This window comes from Cervus elaphus, chromosome 11 (assembly GCF_910594005.1).
Source record: "Cervus elaphus chromosome 11, mCerEla1.1, whole genome shotgun sequence".
Taxonomy (NCBI): Eukaryota; Metazoa; Chordata; class Mammalia; order Artiodactyla; family Cervidae; genus Cervus; species Cervus elaphus.
The window spans coordinates 78,760,153-78,782,187 of NC_057825.1; the positions used below are offsets into that span (position 1 = coordinate 78,760,153).

The following is a 22,035-nucleotide window of genomic DNA, read 5'->3' on the forward strand; positions in this document are numbered from 1 at the left end:
ATATAATACATTTGCTTGAGATTTTGACTGCACGTACCCTGGATTGGAACACGCACTCTTTAGCGCCAAAGACTGCCCGTGTCAGGATTGAGAAGGGGGGCCCTGTCCTGAGTGCCCCTCTTGTCAGGTCCACTGGGTGTCATCATCGGTCATCCAGAGCTGCCTCTGACCCACGGTCACTCGTTAAGAAGTTCCACTATGCTCTGCTGCTTCCAGGTAGTTAATTGGTGTGCAGAAGTCGGGGACCCCAAGATGAATCAGATGCCTTTGCCTTTGTAAGCAAGTGCTGCGATTAGATTTAGGGAAACTGATTTAAGAATTACTTTCAGGTCCTTTCAGATTCTCTCTCAATCTCTTAGGATTGGTAAACCATATGGTCAAGAAATTCCCTGTTAAAAGAAAAAAGAAATTCCCTGTTAGAGTTTGGGGGGAGAATGGATTCATGTACCTGAACCTGTCACAACATGGTTAATCAGCTGTCTCCCAGTACAAAGTAAAAAGATTAAAAAAGAAAGAAATTCCCTCTTATGGAGGAATTCTGCTGTCACCCCTCAGCTGTCCTGGTCTGGGAGGACAGGATGCCCTGGCTGGGTGCAGGTGGGGAAGCCTGGCTGTCGCTTCCATTCCAGGACCCAGGTTACACCTTGGCTGAGTGGGTCAGCCCCATAAGTATGAGGGGGCATCGGCTGACCCTGACTCTCATTACCCGAACAGAGACACTGGGGTGGCCCAGCCACCTGCTGTGGGTCATGTACACGTGCGTAAACTTGGATTAAGAATCCTGACCTTTGCGTGGCTCCAGGGCGCGAGGAGTGCCGTGCTGCTGCAGGAGCTGTTGGGATGGCCAATGGAGACCGGATGCTGTTTGCTCAGGGCCCGGAATCTGATTTCTAAGGAGGCTGCTGCAAAACAGTAATGGGCAAGCAGGGTAACTGGAAAAGCATTCTTTGGATAATTTTTTTCCCCCTCCAGTTCTGTCACAGCCCTCGTAGGACGTCATGCCCTGACCTTGTCCATGAAACTCAGCTTTGTCATGGTCACGTGGCAGTACCTCAGGGCCCAAGCACAGGTCCTTCACACTGTCTCACAGGTACTAGCCCGATTGGAGGCCTCCGCTCTTCCAAATGTCATTCCTGAGGAAGTAAGCTGAACTAGCCCAGGCTGTAAGAAATGGTGGGGTTGCCTCCAAGTCAGCAAGGAAAAGAAGCAGGAGCTTAGTACAGAAGGGCCTTGAATATGGCTACAAACTTCAGCTGCCAAAATTAGGGACCTGGGTTCTCAGAAAAGGAGAGGCTGGTACCTGGGGCCTAGTACCTGGGTGAAGTGCTGGATAGAAGTCAGCTCAGAAATAGGAGTGTTTCCTGTGGGTACCTTGCCAGGCAGGAAGGCCATGCTGTGGCTCTTCACACATTCCCTCACTCCGAAGGAGGGGCAGGGATGGAGGCAGGTGGCAGGTAGGCACGGCTGGAGTGGAGGTGCGTGGGTAGGGCGCTGCTGGCCTCAAAGTCACTTCAGGGTGTGGCTGGACCAGGCTTCTGCAGCTCAGGGCTGTGGGAGGTGCCAGGAAAGAGGCAGCGTGGTTGTGCAGCTCAGCCCAGGCCCCTCTCCTTAGGGAGGTCCTGACGTGGTATGGAAATGTCTTTCCACTGGAGAGGGTGGGGGAAGGATGTAAGATGCTCCAGAATTGGTTAATACCTGTCGGGCTCCACTGGGCTTCCCTGATAGTTCAGTTGGTAAAGAATCCCCCTGCAATGAGGAGACCCCAGTTCGATTCTTGGTTCGGGAAGAGCTGTTGGAGAAGGGATAGGCTACGCATTCCAGTATTCTTGGGCTTCCCTTGTGACTCAGCTTGTTAAGAATCCACCTGCATTGTGGGAGACCTGGTTCGATCTCTGGGTTGGAAAGATGCCCTGGAGGAGGGACGGGCTACCCACTCCAGTATTCTGGCCTGGAGAATTGCATGGACTGGGTAGTCCATGGGGTCCTTGTCAGGCTCCAAGGCCATCTGCTCCAAGCTCATCTTCCAGCTCGTCTGTCTGGGCCACAAGACTTTGTGTTAGACAGCAGGCTGATTTGGAAACTGAGTCGTAGCGGATGAGTTGGTGTCAACTTCAAAGTTCAGTGGTGTTTAATTAAAGCCATTCAGAGACTAAACCCACTCTCAGGAAATTATTCTGATCGAATAATTAAAGAGAATAAAGGTTAGATTTGTGTTTCTGGCTAAGTCTGTGTTACATTCAGCATCTCCAAAGCATGAATTCCATTAACCTTTCATGAACCAACATTAAATTGCTTTTAATTAGTTGTCATTCTAGTTAGAGTCACACAGCAGAGCCGTTGTTTATACTTGGGGTGTCTGTTCCCTCTCCTCTGGAATTATGTGCTTGAATAAACGGCCATTCGGAAAATTGGTTCATAACTTTGTGTGTCTGCTCATCCCTTCCTTAGTTGGGTCCTGTTTACTGAGCATCAGAAGAAATTGCACCAGGGGAAGTAGGCTGCCGGAAGGCTGGGATAAGTAATTGCAGCTGGAGCTTGAACTGAGGTGTATAGTTTGCAAAGACATGTCCTGTGACCTTGGGACAGAAAGTGAAGGGCTAGGTAAAGTCGTAAGCTTGGGCAGGGGCAGACCTCAGGCGGCCGAGGTGAGGCCTGGTCTTCCCAGGAGGGCCTTTTAGTTTGGGAGAGCGAGTCCTGCCATTTGTCATTCGGTGACCACACTCTCCGAGCATTTATGCTCTGGGTGTGGGGGCTTCGTTCCTGCTGAGTGATGGTCTGAGTCCTCATCCGGGCCTGTCTGCAGGCTCAGTGTCCTGGAGGAGGCGGCACGCCCAGGCTCCGTTCCCGTGACTGCAGGAGCAGGGAGTGAGACAAGCTCTGTGTGCCTGCTCCGGGCTTCCGGTACCTGTCACCCAGCATATCTTTTCTGTTCATTTTCCTGCATGACTGTGGATGAGAGGTGTTATGACCGAGGATCTGTAAGCCGGGATTCCTCCAGGTGGATCACTCTAGGCCCCCAGCACTCAGGAGGCGGGGCGGGGAGGTCTGCTTCCTTTAGCCTCACCTCTGGACGGAGGTCAGAAATGCTGACTGTACCCTTATTTGAATGTCTTGGGAGTGGGAGTGTTGGGGGGTGGGTACTTGCTGGTCTTTCCTGAGCTCGTACTGTGTTCTGGGCTTAGAAGAAGCTCACTGTGGTCTGGGATCTGGACCAGAGGCCGTTAAAAACAGAAGGGATAGCCCGACTCTCCTTGTGAAAACGATCGTGCCTCAGACCCAGGAGGGCTCAGGCTTGGGATTTCCTAGTGGTGCCAGGCAACCTGTTTACTTCTGAGCTGGGGCTTGAAGTCTTGTTGGCTCTTGTCTTTCCTGGAGTTGGCCCGGCTCCCTGGGCTGTCTCTGACTCCCCGTGAGTTTTCTGGCATTCCCTCAGTGGGCCATCAGGTGCCCTGTTGTCATTTCCTGCAGGGCTTTTCTATGAGCAGATCTGGGGTTACCTGAGGGTTGGCGCCCTGTCTTCCTAGCAGACTGGGGACCTGGCCTGCGTTCACCATCAGGAAGCCTTATGGCACACACCATTCATTCTGGAATCACTGCGTGCTGGGCAGTAGGGGCCAGACAGAGGTGATGCTGTCGCTGGTCCCCGAGCTCAGAGAAGGACGGGCCCAGCCAAAGTGCAACAGAAGCGTCCAGGTCAGGGCTGGGGCCCAGGAATGAGGAGGAGCGGCGGGGGTGCCCTCAGGGGGCACTGTGTGAATCGCACAGGGATGCGTTGGGGTCTCCTGCTGCGTGCAGCGGGGAGGGGCGTTTGGCCCGAGGGAAGAGCGCCTGCTGGAGTGTGAGAGGAGGTGGGAGACGCGGGAGAGGGCTGGGCCCCGTGGGTGAGCACGCGGGGCGTGGGGGAATGGCCACAGAGGCCAGTGTTCTGCTGCTGCTTTTGAATCCATGGTGTTGATGTGGAGGGCACATTGGAGGGGGAAAAGACCTGCGGCATTGGACTAGTTGAGGGTACTGTGAGAGTTCGGTGGAGAGATGGTGGGGGCCTGGGGACCAGCGGCAGTGGGCGTGGGGAGAGAGGCGTGAAGCCCAGGGACCCTAAGCAGGCAACAGTGAGTGCACCTCAATTAGAGGTGAGGGTGAGGCAGGCTGCTGGGTGCTCCCAGGACGACTCAGCCTGGCTCCTGGGTGTGTGGAGGTGCAGGACTGGGGGTCAGCAGGGCAGTGCACGTGTTGTTGGAAAAAATGGATCGCCTGTGAGCCCTCTAGGCAAGGAATTTGAGTCTGCAGTGGAGTCTGGAGATAAGCCCGGGGTTTGGACTAGAGGTAGGAATGTGGGTCTAGGGCCAGTGGAAGCTGGGTGTCTGCTACATAGTTAGGGAGTGTATGAAGGTGAGGAAATAGAATGGGGAAAATACCAGTATTCAGGGGCGGTGGAGAAGACAAGAGCATGTGATGGCCCCAGGGTCTAAGATCAGAAGGAATGCAGACGTCATGTTGCGTGAAAGAAGCTGGACACGAAAGAGAGCATACTCCGTGATGTGACTGCATTTAGATGAAAATCAAAGCTGGGCAGAACCACTCGGTGGTGACAGAGGTCAGAACAGAGCTGACACGTTCTCCTGTCAGTACTAATGACGGGAGGAGGCACCACAGGGCAGGCTTGTGTCCCTAGAACATGGCAGCTCTTCCTCTGGGCGGGTGTGTACATGTGTAGGCAGATGAACGCAGATGCCCTGAGATTTCTGCACTTTGCTGTAAGTTATTCCTGAAAATAAAATCTTTAAAAACTTAGGAAGATGGAAGTGTAGGGGAGGAAAAGTAGTTTACCTTCCAGTCTTCAGAGTCCATGGCTGAGACCTCTGTATTAAAAGAGAGATTAATAAGAGACAAACAGAAGTAACTGTACGCTGCTGCTGCTGCTGCTAAGTCGCATCAGTCATGTCTGACTCTGTGCGACCCCATAGACGGCAGCCTACCAGGCTCCGCCGTCCCTGGGATTCTCCAGGCAAGAACACTGGAGTGGGCTGCCATTGCCTTCTCTGTACTATACGCTGATAAGAATTAAAAGAAAAATCCCCCCCCCCCCAATAAGGAGCATGCCTGATTTAAAGTTTTTGCTTATATTAGGTGTCATGGCACATCCAGAATAAAGTTGGATTGTGGCTGCACATCCAGTTTCATAAACCCGTATGTGTATCTTATTTCAAGTAATAGATACCTTTTACTAGAAGAAAAAAAATTTTTAATCTGTCTTGAAAATAAAAAAGAAAGTTTATGAACACGTAGACCTCACGTGTACATGGGAGATACACAGAAAAACGAGCAGCTGCCCGAGGGGGCTTAGAATTCAGGCTTCAACACCGTCTTAGTGGGGAAGACGGTGGTGGTCGGCGGGGAGGATAGACCTAGACCTAGGGGAGAGTGATTTTTAGGGATGATGAGAGGCCCTTAGAACGGTGATTGGGAAGTGTGATGGTCTGTAACAAGTGTGTCTGGGTGTGGGGTGGGCTCAGCCTCCTCTGTAATGAGAGTCAATCTCCCCTGGTTGATGAAGCTTCTGGGAAGGATCTGTAACAACTGAGCTCCTTTTGGAGCATCTGTCTTTAGGCAGATGGGAGCGTTCAGAGACAGCCTTCTCATTGGATTGGCTGTTTTTCAGATGCCTACAGCTCAGAACAATCAACCTCCCAAAGTGGCAAGTTTGGGGCTGGCATATTCTGGTGCCCTTCAGAAGGAAGATGGGAGGAAGGAAGGAAGGGGAAATAAGGAAAGAGGACAGGTGGACAGAGGAAAGAAGAAAAGAAACCTGGAGTCTGTGGTGCCTGGCGGGAGAGGTTTGAGTTTTCAAGAAAGAGGATGACGACCAGTGTCACTCACACCCAGAGGTCGAGCCTGGAGCCGGCTCCGAAGAGTGACCTGGAGGCTGCCCCCCGCATCCTCCCATGGTCCCAGCTCTGCTGAAGGAGTGGCAGAGGACAAACCCTAACCCGGAGTGAGAAGAGGGAGGCGCGAAGACCCTCGGATGGAGGGCGTGCCCGAGAGCATGTGACCCGTGCTTTCGTCATAGCTCCTAGCACTGCAGATGGCCACTCTGTGGTTCCCAGAGTGCCCTCCCAGGCAGATCCCTTCGTTTAAATCTGACCATATTTGATCAAAAAAGTTATCAACTACTGTCATTTAAAAGCACTTCCTTCTGTTTCAGTGTGAGGGTTTTCCATAGAAACCACTTGAGCCTGGGCGGCTGTGAATGGCAGCTTTATTAGTGGAGCCATCTGCAGGCTCTCCTAGCTGTCCACACAATCTGTCACCCTGCTGATCGCTTCCCGTGCAAACCCTGTTTATCGTGATGGAGCCCCAGCCTGTCGCCCATGACCCGGAGGAGACACCTTCCCTGCGCCCTGAGGTGAGAACATTTCCCCTGCTTTTCTCAAGCCCCTTGGATGCTGGGCCTACACCGGGCAGGTGGGGGCGGAGCCCATGAGCTCACCAGGAGGTGTCTCCCCTGAGGATCAGGTGTTCCCGGAGGGTAAACCCTTACTCTGTCTTTTGGACAGAGACCAAGGAGGAGGGGCCCGAACTTACCAAACTCACAATGAAAATGCCCCTTCACTGCAGCCTTGAGTTTTTTATGTCAGATTCCTCACTTGCCCTCACGGAAGGGCTGGCCCACCATCAGGTGGGACTGGTGTGAGATCTCACTGATGCTCTGGGGGCCTCTGAGAGCTTGAATCTTAACACGTTCTTCCAAGAGAGAAGGGACTTGTGGCTCAGCTCAGAATTAATTCATCTTCTAAATGGAAATGTCAAAGCCTGGCAAACGCTCCTGCTAATGAGTCCGGTGCTGAGATATTCATGGGCAGCAAACAGTAGGCCACATGAAAATGGATTTTGCCAGTGAAACCATGGGGCCATCACTCTCTAAGGAGAAAGAAAGCCTGGTCACCTAATCTCAATTTTGCAGTAGTTTCACTGGGGACCCATAAATAGTAGAATTCTTTTTTCTTGTCATTTTATTAAGTCTGAGTAAGGGAGGGTGATTCAGCCCAACCACCTGAGGGAAGGCAGCCGTGGGGGACTGGCCATGCGAGCATTTCCAAGGGAGTGAGCATCAGCCACACTCAAACCAGGCAGAAGGGGAAGCCAGTGCAGACCCAGGAGGGGTGAACGCCCAGGGGCGGGGAGGACTCTGCTAGGGGCAGGATGATGCATTGACTGTTTCTCAGCCGCAAACAGGTAAAGCCTCGGTGCTCCCAGGCACCCCTCTAACCAGTGCGCCCACCTTGCCAGGGGCTCCCCCAGACCCTGTGGGGGCCGAGCAGAGGTGGGAAAAGCTACAGAGAGCGTGTTCCACATCGGCAGGGTTTTATTTGATCACAGGTGGAATACCTCAGGTGCACCAGGATAGAAATTTTGTTAAAAAAAATCTGTGTTGTATTACAGCCCATTTTTGTTTCCATATTTCCTTCAAAAGCATAAAGAGAAGGGAGTTTCTATATCATTACTTCGGAAAAACATTTTATTTTGAAATAACTGTAGACTTAGAGGAAGTGTAAAAGGAGTCCTGTGAGCCCTTCCCTTAGCTTCCCCCCAATGGTGACATCATATATAGTTTATAGTATTGTTAAGTCCAGGAAGGGTTCACTTGCTCAGCACGGTCATGCAGACTACAGGTCTTAATTGGTTTCCACCACTGTGATTGAGTGCTGTGTATAGGTTCATGTCATCACCCCCACAACCGAGATGGAGCCTGTTCATCATCACAGAGGACCCCCATGCCGCCCCTCTAGGTGACGTCTCCCCCCTTGCTGTCCCCTGGCAACCGCTAGTCTGTTCTTTATTCTTTAGAGTCACTTCAGGAGTGTTCTTCATGGAAACATACAGTTGGTAAACTTTCCAGATAGGCTTTGCAGGATCCATGCTCCGTGAGGGCAGGGCCTGTATCTTTCTCGTCGCCAGGTTCCCTGCTGAGCCCGGTATGACGAGGGTTTGTACGCACATCTGATGAAACAATGACACCCGTGGATCCGAGTCCCACACAAGCTTGCTGGGTTCAGACCGGCTCCCTCTTTGACTGTCAGCAGCACAATACATTTTTATTGCAGAGACTGAAAGTCTGCAGAAGGAAGAGGCTCTGCCCTGCCCGGACATCACTTACACAGTTGTGTTAACTGAGAAAGTTCTATGGCTGACGCGGTAAGAGAATGCTGGCTTCTGGTTTCCCTGCTTCCACCAGGTCACCAAGTGAGCCCAGCCCAGTGTTGGCTGAATGGGCATTACTGTGGAGGGGTGGGCTGGAGTACCCCTTGACCTTGCCTACGGCGCACTCTGGCTTGGTGGCTATGGGAACATCAGGATGAAACGGATGACCAGGTATGTGGGCTTTTGCTTTTTATTATGGTTACTTTTCCTCCCTAAGTCCCCTTCTAGCACTTGTCTCCAGCTCGCTTAGTGAGATCTGGTGAAAGTGCACATGCGTCATCCCACTGACACACACCGGTGGTTATGCATATTCACCTCTGTCCCTGGGTGACTCCCTAGGGAAATTTGCTTTCAGGACTGCGTGTTGACATTGCTGAGGGAGAGGAGAGGCAGGATCAAGGCCCTGTGGCGTAGCCTGTGCCGGAGATTAAGGGAAGAATCACTTGACCAGTGAAGAAAGAAGCTGCTCTGCTGCTTTTTCAGTGAAACAGAAATTGCTCAGAGGTTGGAAAATAAGGGAGCAGCGTCTCCACACAAATAGGCTTAAAACGGAACCTCAGGGACTGACTCAGGAGCCAAGGCAGGCGGGAAGTGCAGAGAGGTGCTGACGGGAGGTGCTGCGGGGTGGGCCGGAGGCTTGGCCCCCACTCCACTTGTAGGGCTGGCACGAGGGGTCTTGTGCCAGGGAGGGGTCCCTGTCATCTGTGATTGTTCAGAGCCGAGTCGACTGTTCCAAAGCCTAACCACTTTCTGTGATTTTTCGATATAGTGGTCTCAAATCCTTCCTACCAGAAGCTTAGCCCATTTCATTCTGTTACTAATAATCACTATATCACTATTCTGCAGTAAGCATCTCCTACAGTGCCCGGCCGCAGAGCTACCCCAGGGACTCTGGAGGCAGGAGGACAAACCCTAACCCTGAGTGAGAAGAGGGAGAACCAAACCTTGGTTCAGTCAGTTGGTGCTGTTAGGGTCCTATTAGGGTGACAGTTTCATCTGTAAGTTTACTCATCTGTAAAATGGTGACGGAATATAGGATGGTTGGAGGAACTGGTGGAAAGCTCTAACATGTTGCAAGTGTCAGCTCTTCTGGTTCAGTAACATTTAGTTCTATGTGGATGTGTCGTCATCAATGAGCACTCGGGTTTTTGTTGCTACATTTTTTGTATTTTTGTCCTCTGAGATATAGAAGTGGTATCTTTTTCTTCCAGATTTCTGGATTGGTAAAATTAAAAATCACACGTGTTCAGTTTGGTAAGTTATGGTCTCCTGAGGATGTCACCCACGGATTCAGAAATGAAACACACTGACAAGTCTATAGGAACCAAACTTTCTTCTTCCATTTGGGATTATTTCTCTTTTAGTTCCTTTGCCTTTTTTGTATCAGAGGTTGTTGTAGGAATCCCTTAATGAGGGTGGCGTAGAAATCCAGGTTTCCTCTGGAAAAGGTTATACACAAAAGGTATAAGATGACTGTAGTCCCTGAGAGCAGCAGTTGCCCTTTAGAAAGGATTGCATCTACTTTTCAGGGAAAATGCCTGGAAACTTTTTCTAAGGTCCTTGGAGATGCCAGTCCTGGGCATCCTGGACGAAGCCAGCTTCTTCAGCAGAGCCTGTTTCTGTGATGGTGACAAAGGTGTAGCATCCTCCCCTGGACTGAGGACTGAGATGAGATAGGGCCACTGATGTTGCCCCGTCTCCTTTCCAAAATCTGTGAATCTTCACCCTCATCCTTTCCTTCTTCCTCCCTGTTTCTAAAGAATGTCTTTCTCCTAGTGTAAGTGGAAGAGGCTCCAGCTTCGAAGTGACAGCGCATGATGTCCTGGCGTGAGGTCATCTGGGTGAGTGAACATGGGCCTGTTCTGAACCCAGCCCGCCCCGTGCGCTGTATGAGGCTGGGGCGTCCGGGGGCTCTGGCTGCACAGACTCCTCGAGCAGTAGCTCTGCTCCGTTCACGGCCAGCATACCTGCTCTTCAGCCTGTCTCCTTTGTCCTAGAAACATGTCCTGTCCTAAGCTGCCTTTTAGTTCCCCTGTAAGCTGGAAACATAGTTCCTTCTAGAATTTACACGACCACACCAGTATGTCCAAGATCCGATTCACCACTGTTTCCCCATAAACAGGTTCCTGACTTGGAGCTCCTTTTTTATTCAGAAAAATCACATTGTTGAGCGCGTCTGTTCTGCTGCCCGCCAGCCACTGTGTCTCAGAGTTGGCGGAGAGGAATTGCTGGGCCCAGGACGCCTCTCACAGGTCAGTGTGTGTGAGTGGCTGTGAAGATACATTCATAGTCACCACGGATGAATAAGGTGATGATGAAAACCCCATCATTTCCATGACTGTAAAACTGAGAAATGTATGGACTACTTAATTCCTCATAAAGAAAAACGTGCAGCAGCTAATTTATGGTTGTGGTGTGAAGAGGATGTGTCACTAAGCAACCCAGGGGAGATAGAGAAAGCGGGATGCTGAGTTCAAGGGCTTCCCGCAGGTGAACACCGGGGAGGCAGGTAGCTAGGATCACCCAGTGTAAACATCTGAGTGAGTGCAGACATGAAATAAATTAAAACGAAGCTACTGCCTATTAAATGGAAGCATAAATCATAAGTAATTTCCTCTAGCTTTATGAGATGGAGTCTGTCACTACCAGAATGGTTGTATCCACAGCGGCAGTGGTCAACTGATAAACATAAACTGATAAACAGTCCTTCTGAACTGTCTGTCGTGGCTCCTGATAACTGGATGAAACCGGCAGCATAGAGGAAGAAAGACTCAAGACACATTTAGAGACAAATGAAACATCTTGATTATTTTATTTAATCTTCAAATTTTTCTGTCATAAGACAGGAATGCATGATAGAAATGGCTCAACATCTTCACATAAAACACTTGGATTCATTTTCATTCACAAGTTTTTCTAAAAACATCTATAATTTCATAATCCCACCCACTTCCAACCATAATCACAGATTTAATTGACTGTTAAACAGTAGTTGCCAGCAATAGAGAGCTGGAACGCTTTCTGCGTATTAGTAGTGTCTTTTTGAAACTACCACCCAAGATATCACAAATATCACGACTATAAATTTCATTGTACACAGCAACCCCAAAGGTGACTGATATCCCCAGATACACTCCCTGCTTGTCATGGAGAGCAGTATCCCCCACGTACTTTACAAAATGCTTTTTTCTTCTTCTAGAATTACTTGTTCATCTCCTATTATTTTGCAGGGTCTAGCACATGCTGACCTGATGATTCAATCACCATAGCTAATAGGCAAAAAACACATGCCTGATACTGCTGCTGCCCTCTGATAATTATGTATAAACATACTGAAAAATGATGGGTTGCTTGAAGTCTCTCTTCTTTTGAAGAGAACTGCTTTGAGGTTTTTTTTTTTTCTGAACAGTTGTAAACAAAAGGAAAGAGATATACACAACATATATCTGTACACAGAGAAACACACTGAGTATTTTCAATGTGGCGCGTATCTTCTTATATAGAGAGAGACACGCAGAGTAAGTGTCTACACTCACTCACCCCTTCACACATACCCACACCCTTACATACAGCATCTGAATACGAATGTGGTGAGTGTCCTTGGGCGTTCACTGGAGTCTGTATGTTACCAGATGATGAAATACCTGACTTGTATTACTCCTGAGAAGATAGCAGAAGGGAATGACAGTTCTGAAGCACTTTGGAATGGCACAATCACGTAAACACTTGCATACTTAAGACTTCTGAACTCATCTGAAGTTTCTAAACATGATCTAACAACAACAAAAAGATATCAAAACAATGCAGCAAGTTAAAAAATAAGTCTTTTTATAATCAAAGTATAAACAAATATATAGGAAATGCATATTTGTAATTATTTTGAAAATAGGAGACACATACTTAAGAAAAACAATCATCTGACAAAACTTAAAAAAAAAAACCAACAAAAACCCAAAACTATCCACTGCATAAAAATACATGCACTGCCCCCAGTAGCAGAGGATAGTCACTCAGAACTGCAAGGCTTAAAGCAACTCCACCAGAGAAAAATCACCATATATATAGGAAGTCTATTAAGTATGCAATTTATAAAAAATTACTGTGACTACTGTCACACTTCCGTAAAAAAGAATTTGCAATTTGTTACTTTATCCCTCAATCTGTATAAAAATTACAACTAAACCAATGAATTTCAAGCACCAATTTAATCATTTAAACTTACTGTATTAATATTTCTGTTATTGAGGGAACAAATGATGATGAAGGCTAAGCTAATATTAGCCAAGTTTAGTTTTATAGGCATGTGGTTTTTTTCTCTTCCATTCACTTGAAAATGTTTAGGCCCGTAAAGGGATCCTTGGCGGAATCCATTATTTCTGAATCAATGGCTTAATATACATTAAAAGCTCTTTAACAAACCACTGCTTGCTTAATTCTAAGATAAAATAGATCTGCACACAGGGAATTCAGGGACTGTTCCTCACTCTGACTTAGAAAAGGCAGCACCTACATAGTAGACTAACAAGCACATCTGGACGTCTGCTGGCAGCATAAGAAAACGGTGTTATTATTCAGGAAGGCCATACCACTGCTCATAGCGATACTGAAGTTTTTCGTTAACTAAAAAATTTCCACTAGGTATTTGGGGTGGGAGGGTCTCAGCAAGAGTTTTTTTTTTGGTTTTTGTTTTTCTGATTTTCAGCATCAGGAAAAAAAAAAAGCACAGTCTGAGCCAGTAGATGAACAGGTGAGTAACAGTGTTTGTGATGTCTCTGGTTGTTCCTGAAGAAAACCTGTTCAGATAACGAGGGGTTTATTTTTAAATCTATACAACTGCTGTTTTTGTTTCCAGTATTTACATCATAACTACTCACATACACAGTAATTTCTGAGACATATTCAATGTTTCAGTCTTTTCCTACTATTAAGTTTGGTTAATTTTCAACACACGTCAAACCGAACCTTTAGGTTGACTGCATTTAAGAGACGGAAGATGAGATTGTTGAAAACAAATTACGTGGAAACCAAAACTCCATCAACAGTGATTCTTCATCACTTCTCGGCCTGTTATCTGAACTCTGCTATCACAAGACCACACGCAGTTGAAGGAGAAAGCGAGTCGCACTGCAGTCCTGGTGTTAGGACAGGGATGAGGGGTCTTGCTGGTCCCCAGGAAGAGCGGCTTTGCTCTGCTCCTCGCTTAGCTCACTGGCTAGCTCTTCATAAACAGGCTCACCGAGGTCTTCACTGCCCCCCTCACTCTGCTCCTCACTGTGGTCTTCGCTGGGCTCCACGGTCTGTTCCAGGCTGTTCTCCAGAAGTGTGGGAGAACTGCTTATCCGACTTTCTTCTTCAGCTGTCTCATTTAAGGGCTGGGAAGGAGGCGGGGTGGGAGTATCAGACTGCGCCACACTCTCGATGGAAGAGGGAGGGGCTCTGGTGAGTGGAGGATCCGCTAGAGTCTCATTTTGAGGCAAAGGTAACTTTTCCACAAGTTTCCACTGAATGATGCTCATGTCTTTCCCGCCAGTTGAAATCAGGTGACTGTCATTATGAGTAAAGCTGACATTGGTGACGTGGCTGCTGTGGGCACTGTACTTGTGACTGGGAGCCTACGTGAGATAAATCAGACAGCAGAATTAAATTCATTCCCTACATGCCTGCTTACAGCAGTGGGGGAGACTAGGTTACGATGGTCAATTCAGCTCGTGACACAAGCTAAACAACTACAAATCATTGGCTGAAGAATAAAGCTAGCAGCAATTTCCTTTTAATACCTGTTTATGTGGGAAACAAAGTAACTGGACAATTGTACTTTTAGACTATGTTTAAAAAATGTCTCTTCTGGATGTCAGGTTGGTATACTTGTTAAGACTTTAGTGACTATTCTACCGAGCTGGCTAGGGGAGAATTTACTAGGTTGGTAGGATTATAGATGGTTTAGGAGTCTTATAATGTTGATCGTGTATCAAATAAAATATTTTAATATGTTTAGAAGAAATATAAAACTGCTAAGATGTCAAAATGAGAAAAATAAATAAAAATGAGTGAAATGTCATCAAGTGTCTTCTCTTTTACCATAATGAAGGAAAAGACGAGCACCACCTGCACGGATGCTCACAGATGGCCCTGTTCTCTCCCCATGTGCACTCCAGCATCATGGAGACTAGTTAGGAACCCTACAAATACTTTCCCACCATTGACACAAAATTATCCCCCAAACAAAAGGCCCAAAATGTAGCACCAGTCTTTACCAAGTCGGTTTTACCTTTGCTTTGGAGCAGGGGTACTGAAACAGATGGACTTTGCAAAAGTCATCAGCAACAGCGATCACCCTCCTGTTGTGGGACCGCACCAGCGCGTTGATATCTGTCCCGTCAGATCCTTCTGGCCAGACACCTTTGACATGGAAACACGGCGGGGGGGGTGCACTGTTAGAAAAATTAGTCCGAAAGATACAACTGCCATGCTACATGTTTATTTTAGAATCTTATTAATTTTCATCTGTGTTCAGACTCTTAGCTGCTACATTTCCCTTACAGATTTCTTAGTGCCTCAATACTTCATTCAAATGGAATTTTATCTGAAATCTAACTAATAGTAATTAAAATGAAATAACCTCAAGATTGAAAATTTAAGATTTTAAGACTCAAAAGTACTCACTAGTAACCAGCAGGTGGGGCTAATAAATATAGCTTGTCTCAACTTGACAATAAGCTCCTCAAAGTTTCTAGCTGAAGGGGAAATTCTCAGTTACTTCTGTACCAGAGTGCAGAAACAATGTGGGCACTAATTCTGCAAAGTAGACTCTGGGTAGTCTAAAATTTATGTTACTTTTTTACTGCTCCTTTTCAGGCAGGCACTTTTTTAAAAAAACCTTTTTCTTTCTTAATGGAAAGGCACAGGTCATAATCCACTAGTCTATCACGCTATCCATAAAATTTTCCTGGAACTGCTATTTATATCCAAAAGTCGACACAGCAAATTTAATTATTCTGAAATCATCCTGAGGTACTGGTGATGTTCAACATGATTAGCACAAATCCCTACTAGACTAAGAATAATATGTAAGAGTTGAGAAGCTGGCTTCCTCTAGTTCAATACTGCTCCAGAGAACAATTTTTTTTGGCGGGGGGTGGGGGGGGGTGGGGCATTTAATTTGGTTAAGACAAAACACTTCGTAACACATTATTGACCAAGTAATTTTTGCAGAAACGAATGGCTGTGGCCAATGATTAGTTAGGTAAGTGAATACTGAAACATCTCTGGTCAATAACATTTGAGTAACAAAAGATGTATTAATATGTCTCTAGTTAATACATTAATTAACATCTCTTAATAAGTAAATTAAATACTGTTTCATTAAAATAACTAGGTAAGTTACTACCTATTGGCCACTGCTTCAGCTTCACCCAGAATAATGAATTTGTTTATGGCCTAGTCAGGATTATTTTAATTTCTTGCAAGCTTACTTAGTTGGCTTCTTCATCTCTATAGCAGTTAGTTTAGAACAAGTACCTATAATGGATTTTTTTTTTCCTAATGCACACTGCATAAAGAAGCTACCACCAGGGTGGAGAGAGTCCAGCTTTCAGGAGGCAGAGATACACTGATAAGGGAAAAAACCCTCCTATTTTGGGTACTGCTTTAGGTGCTGGTGCCATATCCATATCCAGTATTCTAATTACAGAGTATACCATCTCTTTTTAATCCTAACTTTCTCAGAAGGAATACTACAGTCTGGCAAAGATTGAGAAAACTGTCAAAGGACATATTTCTAGAAATGTTCAAAACATCATTATTAGGAATGATCTCCACCTTTTTATCTTTAAATAATGTCTACTGAAAATGCCTTCATATGTCAACCAATGGTAGTGGGAAAGCTGGACACCCACATGCAAAACCACAACCAGCTGCTGACAACCATGTGGAGACAGAAACCTGGTACGCTGCTGGGAGGAAGGAAGATGGCACAGCCACTACGGGAAACAGTCTAGCAGTTCCTCCAAAGGTCCAACACAGAATTACCATTTGACCCTGCAAATCCGCTCTTAGGTATATACCCAAGAGAATGAAACATGTCTACACTACAACTTGTACATTACTGTTTATGCCAGCATTATTTATAATAGCTGAAAAGTGGAAACGACCTAAGTGTCCATCAATTGATGAGGAACAATGTGGAACAGCTGTACATGGGGATATTCAGCCATAACAAAGTTCTGATACTTGCTACCATGTGATGAACCCTGAACACCCTGTGCTAAGGGAAAAAAGTCCGTTTCAATGAATCACATATTGTATGATTCCATTTATATGAACTGTTCTGAGTATGTGAATCATTAAAAAAAGGAGATCAGCAGTTGCTGAGAGGTTGTGGAAGGGTGAAGTAGGGGAGTGACTGCTCACGGGCAGAGAATTTCTTTCTGGGTTATGAAAATGGTCTAAAATTCAACAGTGATGATGGCTGCACAATCTGGTGAATATGCTGAAATAACCAAATTATACAGTTTAAATAGGTTTATGGTATGTGATACTAAAGCTGTTATTTTGAAAATGCTTTTTACTAATTTGAAAGCTTCAATTTTCACCTGGAGGAAAAAATGTGAAAGGCAATCTATAATATTATGTAAATGCCTTTCCTTTTTAATTGTCTTTTATATTTATTATGGACCAGTGGATTCTATAGAGAATAAACCTTGTATTGGTTCAATCCTAATATATTTAACTTCTCTGAATTGGACATTAATAGCAGTTAACACAAAAGAACACATGTAGTACTAAATGAAGGAAGTCAAAGAGAGACATACACCATTATGATATCTTATATGTGGAATCTAAAATATGACAAATTGGAAAAAAAAATAGGACAAATTGAACCCATCTATGAAACAGAATCACAGACACAGAGAACAGTCTGGGGGTTGCCAAGGGGGAGGGGTGTGAGAGGGCTGGACTGGCAGTTTGGGATTAGCAGATGCAAACTAGTACATATAATGGATAAACAAGGTCTTACTATACAGCGTGGGGAACTATATTAATATCCTGTAACAAACCATAATGGAAAAGAATATGAAAAAGAAGGTATGTGTATGAATAACTGAGTCTCTCTGCTAGATAGCAGAAATTAACATTGTAATTCAACTATACTTCAATAAAAAATGAAAGAATACATACAGACTATTTTTCATTTAGAAATTTAAGTATTACACAAAAAAACAGCACAAGACCGACTTTTCCCATCAAGTGCAATGAACTCACCAAAGACCTGAAAGCCCAGCACACAGGTGTATGTCGTCCAATTGATGTCCTTACACTCTGACCGGTTTCTTATTAGTTTGCAGCCATGTTCAATGTCCCCTTTAAATTTAGAAACAGGAGGTATAATCATAGCGCTTGTGTACAAACGGATTTGAAAATGCATCTTGATTCAAACTAGCCATGTTTACTTGTATTTATAATCCATACACTGAAACATATTAAGACACAGTTGAGAGGAAAATAAAGGGTTTACCATGGTTTTAGATCACTGGATCAGTAAGATCCCCTCGAGTAGGAAATGGCAAACCACTCCAGTATTCTTGCCTGGAAAACTCCAGGAACAGAGGAGCCTGGTGGGCTACAGTTCATGGGGTTGCAAACGGTCGGATGAAATGAACACGCACGCACACACAGAACTATACACTTTCCCACTGAAGTTATTCTTTTTTCTTTAAAAAGCATAAATGCCCATCCATTATACTCCTTCCTATCTCCAGGAAGAGCTGTTAAATACAGAACCATCCATGGCAGGATCAGTCTCCTGAATAGTTTTGTATGACATTTGAATGAACTGATCACTTTGAGATTCTCAGTCCTTGGCCAGCTTTGTCATGTTAGAGGGGCCAGGGTGCAGTGGCCGCACATTTCAGATTTCATGGAGCCTGCTCTTCACTGCCCCCTGACAGACACATCTCAGCCATATGTGATCATTCATACTTACAGTACAGGATCTCATAGTCTCCAGAGTTAGACATTATATACTTGTTGTCTGGGGACCAGTCAAGGTGTGTGATATAGCTGGAATGTCCCTAGAAGTAACACATCAATCATTAGAATGTATTTAGAGTTCTGAATGAATGACAAGTAGTCTCACAGTTAATCAATACTGCCTTCTCGGTAGCCGTTCACTGGCAATTCCTGAAGTAGAGCAGGATCACGGCCTCTGGAACTAAATAAGGCTTATGGTTTGGAGCAGGTCTTTGGTTGGGAGCCAGAACTGCGGAACTGAAGAGAACCGACCACAGTGGGAACGGTCAGCACTCGGAGCCTAGGAGCATCCTGCTGGTGCCTCCACTTGGATACCATCACCGAGGACTACCAGTGCTGCACTTCCAGGGAAGACAGTCTCTTAGAAGGCACTGAACAGACAGGAAAACCTCGGGCCTTATTTCAAGTCACTAGTGGCCCTAATCAGTGACTTCATTTTTGAGAATGAAATATTGGTTCCAGGTTGGATACAAAAAGAGTACAATTTTCCTGGCCTGTTTCTTGAGTACCCATGGCATGTGGAGATCTCCTAAAAAACTCTTATCTCCAAAGAATATGCTGGGGAAAAAGTTACCCAATAGCACACTCCCTCTGATCAAGTGGATCCAATAGTTAATCATCTATCTGACTCTTTATACAAAAGGATAGATCTTTTTCTGCTTAGGTTTTACTAACACTGGGAATTCAAACAAAAAATCACTGAAGTGCCATACTATGCTGGCTTCACATGTAAGCATCTGATGACTTTCAATAAACAACTGCAGATAAATCACACAGGTCTTACAGTTTACACTAAAGCCAACAGAGACTCAAAATCACTTCTCTCCTGTACTCTGTATTAAAACATTTATTAATAATTTTGATTGTACTTTTTGAATTACTAGCTTTCTGCTCACATGGTTTTTATTTTTAAACTTAATAAATTCAGGGGCTTCGCTGGTGGCACGGTGGTTAAGAATCCACCTGCCAATGCAAGAGTCATGGGTTCGATCCCTGATCTTGGAAGACCCACATGCCTTGGAGCAACTAAACCCATGTGCCACAACTACTGAGCCGGTGCTCTAGAACCCGGGAATCGCAATTACTGAAGCCTACGAGGCCTAGACCCTGTGCTCCACAAGAGAAGCCCGACCCAAGCACTGCAACAAAGAACGGCACCTGACAGCCACAACTAGAGGAAAGCCCGTGCAGCAATGAAGGCCCAGCACAGCCAAAAATAAATTTTTTAAAAATGTTAATAAATTCAAAATACTTTTTAATGACTTACACAAAGTATTCTAATTATTCCAGGAGCCTTCTGCAGTTCAACGACATGTCCTAAAACCTCCCTGGCGCTATAATCCACCACAGTGCTGTATGGCAAATATCCAACTTCATACATCTGAATGGATTTACGTGAATTTAAGAACCATGAAGCTTCCTGAAGTCACTGGACGCTAGGTGGTATGTCAGCAAACAGGTTAGGAATTACTTGCTAGGCATGTGGGAGACCTCCCAACTTAACAAGGAATCAGTGCCAGTAAGATGTATATGGTCTGTGGGTATTTTCTGAATATGGCAGGAGGACGAGGTCACACAGATCTTCTTCACAGGGCTCATCAATCTGATGCCTGGCTGGCATCCAGAGAAGCCCAGCTTCTAAGATGAGAACACTGGCACTACATGAATGAAGGATTTAACTAATCACGGCAAAGTGCTGTCCTCCAGGAAGCATTCCTCCTCACAGAGTGTTTAAAAATACTGTTTGAATCTCTCTGAAGAGACTTCAATACTATTACTTAGAAAAGAATCAAAAGTATTGTATGGATACATAACATTCATTTAATTCACATCTGTGTTGGACACGATGTATTTAGTTGGTAAAAAAATCTAAATATCAAGTATTCTCAAAAAGAACTTGAGTAGGAAAAGTCCTCAAATTTAGAAAGCTATCAATTCACACTGGAAAACAAAGCATTTTTTCCCCGATATGGGGTCCAGTAAAGAAGCAAAGATGAGACGCGACTTTCAGCTAGGAATCTATGCTGCTGCCTTCCCAGATTCCACTTCAGAGCGTCCTTGTCTCATCTAACTCACAGGCCAGCAAAGATACATGCATACGTTGGGGGAAACCCCCCTCAAGTGACCCCTGCATAGGCAAGACATGATTGGGAACAAATAAGTATACCTCCCAGAAGAGAAACAAGAGTATTCCAAGGTGGTATGTTCACTAGTGCCTTTAAGCAGCTGAATGGTGTAACCACAGTAACAATCACAAGTGATGGTGCCTGAGCATACACTCTGGAAAAGTCTGAAGCTAAATCTTTCGTTAATCACACAGAACGTCATCACCTACATCAGTACTTTGCAACCCTGGCTGTAGATTAATATTACCTGATGAGTTTTCAAAAAAAGTACTGAGGACTTGAGTTCATAGGGCACTAAATTTTTCCTAAGTAGGTGTCCAGGTGGATGCTGTAGGGTGGGGGGCCATGATGCTAAGCCATGGAGAGTCTGACAATGAAGTAGATTTGTAACAAGGGGCTTTCTTGGTTTGGATATTTGAAAAGCTTGTGGCAGTTTTTCAACAGGTGTCAAGTGTTGAGGGATCTGATTCTCAGTGAGCCCAATGACACTCCCCAAAGAATCAATTTTCTATTATCTAACAGGTCCTGACTGGTGGTAAGGAACCTGTCTGCGAATGCAGGAGACATAAGAGATACAGGTTCAATCCCTGGGTGGGCAAGATCCCCTGGAAGCAACCCACTCCAGTGTTCTTGCCTGGACAATTCCATGAACAGAGGAACTTGGCAGGCTACAGTTCATAGGGTTGCAGAGAGTCAAGACACGACTGAATCAACTTAGCAGGTATCCCCTCACTATCTAGGGCAGTGACATCCACCAGACCTTTCTTTTTGCAGTGATGGAAACATGTGTATCTGTGCAGTCCAATGCAGCAGCAGCCAGCACCTGTGGCTCCTGAGTACTCAAAATGTGGCCAGTGTTCCCAGGGAACTGAATTGTAGTTAATTTCATAAAGTTGCGGTTAGTAGCTGTGACGCTGGACAATGCAGGCTGAGAAGAGCCCACTGTTTCTATACTGATTTGAAATACCTCTTGAATTATCTAGTAAATTTCCACATAAACGGAGATCTGTTTTTGGACTCTCTTCTCTGTTCCATTAGTCTATCTACCTATTCCCAGCCAACTGTGATAGTTTTATAATGTGGAAAATCTCAGATGAACTTTAGAACCATTTTATCAAGCTCATAAATATCATGAAAATTTAAGTAAGAATGCATCAAATTTAGAGACTAATTTGTAGAGAACAGATATTTTGTGAAGTCTTTTCTTCCAGAAATACGTTATGTCTATTTTCCAGTTCTTGGTTTGTATTTCAGCCATGCTTCTTCACATAGCTTCCTGTGCTTTTCTTGCTAAGTCTATTCTCAAAGCATCGACAGTTTTTGTTATTATTGCAATTTTTGATGTGCTTTGCTGGTTTGAGAGAGAGCTAATTTCCAGAGGATCAGCCTTTCTAACTCAATCTTCAGAGTGTAGATATGTAAAGCATATTTATTCATTCCACTATCTCTCCTTTCCAGTGTCCAGCTAAAACCCTGTATTTGCTAACCTCTTTTGCAGTTATGGGTGGCAGAAGTCACTAAGTGGGGCTACTAGGGAAACTTCAGAACTGACTTAGGAGGAAGAATGTCTTTTTTCCCCTTGTTCTGATTCTTCCTGGAACCAGGACATGATGACTGAATTCCAGGAGCACCACACTGAGGATGATGGGAGTAGAAAGAAAGAAGAGTCCTGAGTCCCTGA

General features: G+C 45.4%; 1 protein-coding gene and 1 long non-coding RNA gene across 5 annotated transcripts in view; one reads left to right on the forward strand and one right to left on the reverse strand.

The window, feature by feature from the left end:
* The first annotated feature begins 1,879 nt into the window (after positions 1-1,879).
* LOC122703719 lies at positions 1,880-11,625 on the forward strand. Its single transcript, XR_006343574.1, has 2 exons — positions 1,880-6,403; positions 8,103-11,625. It is a non-coding gene; the product is annotated as an uncharacterized LOC122703719 (long non-coding RNA).
* Positions 10,981-22,035, reverse strand: part of EML4 (EMAP like 4) — a 150,509-nt gene continuing 139,454 nt past the window's right edge. For all 4 annotated transcript variants that reach the window (XM_043918158.1, XM_043918157.1, XM_043918156.1 and 1 more), the window contains 4 exons: positions 18,182-18,269; positions 17,461-17,559; positions 14,468-14,598; positions 10,981-13,811 (listed from right to left, as the gene is read on the reverse strand). In XM_043918158.1, coding sequence (XP_043774093.1) covers positions 13,338-13,811; positions 14,468-14,598; positions 17,461-17,559; positions 18,182-18,269 — 792 coding nt within the window. In that variant the 3' untranslated portion in view covers positions 10,981-13,337. The remainder of the gene's footprint in view (positions 13,812-14,467; positions 14,599-17,460; positions 17,560-18,181; positions 18,270-22,035) is intronic.